This window comes from Sardina pilchardus, chromosome 1, assembly GCF_963854185.1.
Source record: "Sardina pilchardus chromosome 1, fSarPil1.1, whole genome shotgun sequence".
In the NCBI taxonomy this organism is placed as follows: domain Eukaryota; kingdom Metazoa; phylum Chordata; class Actinopteri; order Clupeiformes; family Clupeidae; genus Sardina; species Sardina pilchardus.
In genome coordinates this window covers 25,503,380-25,510,074 of record NC_084994.1, presented here as the reverse complement: position 1 = coordinate 25,510,074, position 6,695 = coordinate 25,503,380, and the positions used below count along the sequence as shown (strand labels likewise).

The window sequence follows — 6,695 nt, the reverse complement described above, 5'->3', positions numbered from 1 at the left end:
CCTAATTTGTTGACTTTTCAGCTATTGCAACTGAATTTGATTTCGATGACTATGTTGGGTAAGTGTGGGTATTACTTAATACCTTCTCTGGGTAGGTGAGGGTAGGTATGGTTTAGGCTTCTCTTCTTTATTTCCGTTGTCTCCCCAAGATTGCAGCTTGTTTTACACCGTTTTGTTAATTTGGTGAATCTCTGGATGGCAATAAAATAAGATAGAAATAGGCTTAACCCTGCGTAAAGTGGTATGGGGATCATGACATCGCGTTATCATGATTACAACTAATTCTCGCATCGGTCCCATGCACGTGCCCAAGCTAAAATAGGCTAATGCAATTAACAGTCTTAAATTAGCCTAATTTAATTCATAATATAGGCTTTGGGTAAATAGTTTTGCCAATTGCCATATTATAAAAATGTAGAAACTGTCCTTACATTTGAAGTTTGTCGAACTTTGATTCCTTTTTAGACTCCTCCTCGCACATGAATGAATTGTCTGGTCACTGCAACCCACAGTGATGGCGCTGTCCTCTGAAGCTTTCCCCCGCGACTAAATTTACCAGGACTTGTCTCCATTCGCCATTCATGACATTCTTGCGGTGCTGAGATTTACAAGCTGCAGTTTGATGTAGTGAACATAGGGGGCGCTGCGTCGCCATTTTTTGTGCCCCACTCTCACACGCACAGCATGCATTTTCGGCTAGACCAGTGAGTGAGTGTACAAGTGTTTGAAGACAACCATGGAGAGGTGGAGGCAGACGTCGGGTTTTCTTTGTTGTTTTGAACTAAAGTAAACGCAACTATGACGAGATTCTCCGCGAACGGTTTAAACCAGTATCCCCAATGCACTCGGAAAAAGGAAGAGACCTTCTTCAGGTACGGTAGGAAACTTTTAGCAACAGGAGAGTGTTTGATTGCGCGTCTCGCTTGCATGCTAGCGAGCAACACTATGCATTAATGTGGTTTTCGTTCCCTCTGTTTAACTCAAACCATCGACACGATGCCTATGTGTGTGTTTTACTTCATGGCCTACTCAGTCCGAAACCGTCGGTATTTTCTGTTGTTGCTCTGAACACAGCCCTCGTTGGCTCATGTGTGCTGCCCGGATCATCCGAAATCAATCATCAAAAGTTATGAAGCTAATGTTGGTTAGCTAGCTAACGAATAGTCCTCGTTTCGGCACAGGAAAGGCCCGTCTTGAGTTTGTTGTTGCTCCCCTCCCCCATTCGTCTTCGCAAGAGGCCAAGATGAATGAGCAAGGATCACTTCAAAGCATTTGGGGTGGGTAACTCGGGGGGGGATCCGTAACACTTGGCCCACTCGGGTACGATTGAGCTACGCGGATTTGATGTTAATGTTAGTTCCCCGCCGCCTGTAAACAATGTAAGAAGCTTTGCAATCACATTAGCGATATGGCGATATGGATACGGGGATTGTTTATCAAATCAGTTATCAGAAATTGGCGTGTTTCGATCGGCCTGCGAAGTTCCTTTGGTGATAAACCAGTGGCTAGCAAGGTAATGTTGAAACTATGGTATTAGCAAAATAATGTTAGTATCATTACGAAACGCTGATCAGTCAACTTAATAGAAAATGTAGCACAAGTTTTGCATAACACTCAAACATTCCTTAGTGTTCTCATGAAACGATCATTTTTACAACGCGAGGAGAGTACTATTTGCATCACAAACATCTAGCTAACGTTAGCTTGCTATGAGTAGCATGCTAACTAGATAATGTTGCAATTATCATGTTAACCCATTCATTCAACATTCACGTTTACAACCAGTCGGTAGTTTGTCCCAGTAATCATCCCTTGCAAACGATGTATTTCACCCTATTTTATACTTTTCCTCTCCAACGCACCATGGTCTAAAGATTACAGTTTCTCATTGGGCATAGACCCATTATATACCCCGTTGTTCTGCCTAACAGACCAAGTCAGTATTCCTTTTTCTTTTATCACGTAAGTTCAGTCCAGTCCAGTGGTATATTTTTTATAAGCAATAAGTTGTGGTTACCAAGTGGACCTGTGCGTTGTGATCTAGTAAGTGGGTGTATTTGTCGTTAGAGTAATTGTAAAATAGGAGTCACAAAATACAAACTCTCATCAGCAAAAACATGAAGATAGAATCTAAAATAATCTGTTAGAGAATCTAAAAAAAAAAATTGTATCACAACTCTGTCTCATTTCACTTCCCTCTCAGGATGACTTGCCCGACTGCCCGATTCTGAGCCCTGCGTCGTCGCACAAGTGTCCGGCCGCAGGGGAGAATGAGCGTCAGGATCCGCAGTCGCCATGCCGACCTGGGAGGCCACTTCAATGAGGACGCCCCGCGCCCGCCCGTGCCGGGCATGGAGGGCGACACCATGGCGTCGCCCCTGGCCACCCATGGCCGCCCGCTGTGCCACCACAGCTTCTACCCGACCAAAGGAGGAAGCGGCGGCGGCGGCAATGGCGGCAGCAGTAGCGGCGGTGGCAGCAGCTTTGGCGGAGACTCTTACCGCGGACTTCACGACGGCTCGGTGTCGGTGGCGACGCCGAGGCGCTCGGACCTGGACCTGGGCTACGAGCCCGAGGGCAGCGCCTCGCCCACGCCGCCGTACCTCCGCTGGGCCGAGTCGCTCCACTCGCTGCTGGACGACGAGGACGGCATCCAGCTCTTCCGCGCCTTCCTCTGCCAGGAGGGCTGCGGCGACCTGCTGGACTTCTGGTTCGCCTGCAGCGGCTTCCGGAAACTTCCGGGCGGCAGCAGCCAGCCCGCCAGCGGCACGGCGGATATCGGCGGCGGCGGCGGCGGCGTGGAAAGCGGCAAGCGGCTAAAGCTGGCCAAGGCCATCTACCGGAAGTACATCGCCGACGGCAGCGTGAGCGTGGCGGCGCGGCAGATCAAGCCGGCCACGCGGACGTTCATCCGGGACTGCGTGTCGCGGGCGCGCCTGGACGCGGCGCTCTTCGACCAGGCGCAGACGGAGGTGCAGGCGTGGATGGAGGAGAACACGTACCCGCTCTTCCTCAAGTCCGACGTCTACCTCAAGCACGCCCGCGAGCACGGCAGCTGGGGCGGTAACGGCGGTAACGGCGCGGCCAGCCGCGGGGAGAGCAGCCCCTTGACGTGCGGCGGCGAGGACACGATCCAAGCCAACGGGAAGGCGGTCGCCGCGTCGCTGTCGCTGGCGCTGCTGCCGGAGGATTCCGCGGCGATGGCGGCGGCGGCGGCCTCCGCGCCGAGTCCTCTGTTGCCGGGATACCTGCCCACGCTGATGGAGGACAAGGAGTGGGAGCGGACGGAGCGCGAGGCGGAGGAGGAGGCGGCCGACCAGGCGCCCGTCAACAGGCTGACGCGGGAGCTGCTCATGGAGACGGCGCCGCACCGCGCCACCGGCAGGAAACCGCAGGACGGCAGGGAGTTCAGGTGGGACACCGACACACACACACACACACACACTAAACACCGGCAGGGAGTTCAGGTGGGACACCGACACACACACACACACACACACTAAACACCGGCAGGGAGTTCAGGTGGGACACCCACACACACACTAAACACTGGCAGGGAGTTCAGGTGGGACACACACACACACACACACACACACTAAACACTGGCAGGGAGTTCAGGTAGGACACGGACACACACACACACACACACACACACACACACACTAAACACCGGCAGGGAATTCAGGTAGGACACGGACACACACACACACACACACACACACACACACACACACACACACACACACTAAACACCGGCAGGGAATTCAGGTGTGCACACACACACACACACACACACACACACTAAACACCGGCAGGGAATTCAGGTGTGCACACACACACACACACACACACACACACACACTCACACTCACACACACACTCACACTCACACTCAGATACGCTTACTTACAGAGTTAGACATACAGACAGACACACACACACACGCACACTCTCACTTACACAGTTAGACGCACACACATAGACACCCACACAGACATACACACACACACAGAAAGAATATAGAGATTCCTTAATGCTTCTCCCACCTCAGTTGTCCATATGCACTGTGCACCTGCACACAGTCTACTCTGCTACTTTCACTGTTTTCTCTACACACAAATGTAACTCCTAACACTTCCAATTGCATCCTACCAGATGCATGATATCAAGACCAGCAGGTTGCCTCACACGGTTCAGGTGTGAACTGAAGGGCTCCTCATAGTTACCTCATAGTTACCATAGTTACGTTTTCACCGGGGTTTGTTTGTTTGTTTCTCTGTTTGTCTGTCTGTCTGTCTGTTAGCAAGATAACTCAATAAGTGGTTAATGGGTGGATTTCGATGACATTGTTTAGGGAAGGTCAGAAATGACCCAAGGAAGAAACGATTACATTTTGGGAGTGATCCGGAACAACACCGTCGGGATTCAGGAGCCGTTTATGTTTTTCGCTTAGTGGTGTAATCTGAATAGACTTTTTTGATCCCGTGAGGCATGGTATGGCCACGAAGTGGTGGCGATCGGAATAGTTTAAGTTCATATGTATGACAACCTAGAAGAACAACACAGCCGGAGTTGCTGCTCTCTGAGTGCTTTTCTAGTTGTTCTGTGTGACTAGTGTCGATATTATGTGGAATATATACTGTAACCTACAACCAGGAAATACTAGCATAATTCATCCTTACTTTTACTCATATCATATGTCAGTATTGATTCGATTTTTGCAATAGGCCTATGATGCTGCAATTGTCTTGGGACACGGAGGTGTGTCTGTGAACCTGGAAAGCAGTTTATGCCCATTTTGTTGAGGTGAACACAAATCCTGTTAGCCACAGCCTATACCACTCAATAAGCTAGCAACAGAATGCAGTTGCTTTTGTATTGCCCAGCTGAAGGTGCTCTGGTTTGCAGTGGTTTGTCTTTTATGTGCTCTGTATGGAGAGCATAGAGTTCATATGTGAGCATTTTTTTGAGTGTTGCTCAATCGTCAAGCCAAGAGCATTTGTTCTGGGGTGTCAAAATATCTTCCAGATGTCTAGATGTGGTTTTAGGGTGTGTGTGTGTGTGTGTGCGTAAGTGAGTGTGTGTGTGTGTGTGTGTGTGTGTGTGTGTGTGTGTGTGTGTGTGCGTGCGTGCATATGCATGCAAGTATGCTAGGCTGTGCATATGAGACCGATTGAATGTGTATGGTATGCATGTGTATAGGATATGCGTGTGTGTGTGTATGGTATGATTTTCTGTGTGTGTGTGTGTGTGTGTTATCAGCTCTGGATTTCTCAGAATTATAAATCCTTCATAGCTTTAGGCTAACTGCACGCACACAGCTTCTCAACATCCGTGACTGATTTGGCCCAGACCCACATCACTGTGTGGTGGTCATTTAAAGGCCAGGTCAGTGATTACATAGTGGTCATTTAAAGGCCAGGTCAGTGATTACATAGTGGTCATTTAAAGGCCAGGTCAGTGATTATATAGTGGTCATTTAAAGGTGTGGTGGGTGATTATATAGTGGTCATTTAAAGGTGTGGTGGGTGATTACGTAGTGGTCATTTAACTGTGTGTAGTCAGCATCCATCCATCCGTTGATCCTAATTGTCGATTGACCATTGAGATGCAGAGACGTGTCTTCCTGTCCAATGCATATTGATTGTGGGTGAGCAGATCTGTTAAAGAAGCAAAAACGTTGTAGCCAAGTTGACACATTTTTGTGTGAATGCTTTTGCTCAGTTCTGCTGGTTCGGTTAGTAAAGAATAATTCGACAGAGGATAGAATAGATTCTAGAATATTGAGAATCTTTTCTGTTGATCAAGTGAAATAAAACAAACAGAAGTTACAGAACAAATCTTTGTGAAGTATTTGAAAACAGCTAAGGAAGTTATAGGGCTTTGTGAGTTGGGGATGACTGGTTGCCCTGTTGGTTGCACAATGGTGTCTGGCACTGACTGTATTTGTTTGTGAGACTAAAATAAAAGCCTCCTTATATCTCTTTAAAATCTTTGTCTTACACAACAATTAATTTCTCAAACAGACAGTGAAATAGTTACACATGATCCATGTGTTGATTCTCTGGTGATCAGCCACTTTTTTAACAAATAAAAGCTTAGCGTTAATTTGGTAGATGCTGTGCTAAAGTATCCCATAGGTCTCAGCTGGGAGATGTTATTTCGGTTTGAGACTGGCCCTGGGTGTGATTCTGGGTGGCTTGAGGTTGCTGAGGCTGGTTTTGGGGTTTGTTTTGAGGTTGGTGTGTGAGTGAGATTTGAGGCCAACTTCAAGTTACTCATAGGTTTGTCTGCGGTTGTTACAGGTTAGTGTGATAGGGCCCGCCAGCCGAGGTTTGAAGTGGAGAGAGCGCTAGGTGTGTGAGTGGCCGGTTTGTAGGTCTGTTTTGAGCTTTTAGAGTGCTGTTTTGGAGGTTCTGTGTGGTTAGTTTAGAGGTCTGTTTGTGAGGTTGTGGTAGGTTTAGACTAGACTTTGTGTTTGAGGTTGTGTGATTTTGGTTTAGAGAAGAAGTTTGTGTTTGTTAGGTTGTTGTGTAAGTTTGGTTTAGACGAGACTTTTGTGTTTGAGGTTGTGTGAGTTTGATTTAGACGAGACTTTTGTATTTGAGGTTGTGTTGGGAGGTCTTTTCTGTGTGTGAGGTCAGTTGTGTGTTTGAGGTGCTCATCTGCCGGTGGTTGTGTGTGTGAGATGGTTG

At 48.1% G+C, this 6,695-nt stretch overlaps 1 protein-coding gene across 1 annotated transcript in view; it reads left to right on the top strand.

The window, feature by feature from the left end:
• Positions 1-701: 701 nt before the first annotated feature.
• The window catches only part of LOC134077498 (axin-1-like), a 19,106-nt gene continuing 13,112 nt past the window's right edge, over positions 702-6,695 (top strand). The window contains exons 1-2 of the mRNA XM_062533150.1: positions 702-872; positions 2,204-3,412. Coding sequence (XP_062389134.1) covers positions 2,271-3,412 — 1,142 coding nt within the window. The 5' untranslated portion in view covers positions 702-872; positions 2,204-2,270. The remainder of the gene's footprint in view (positions 873-2,203; positions 3,413-6,695) is intronic.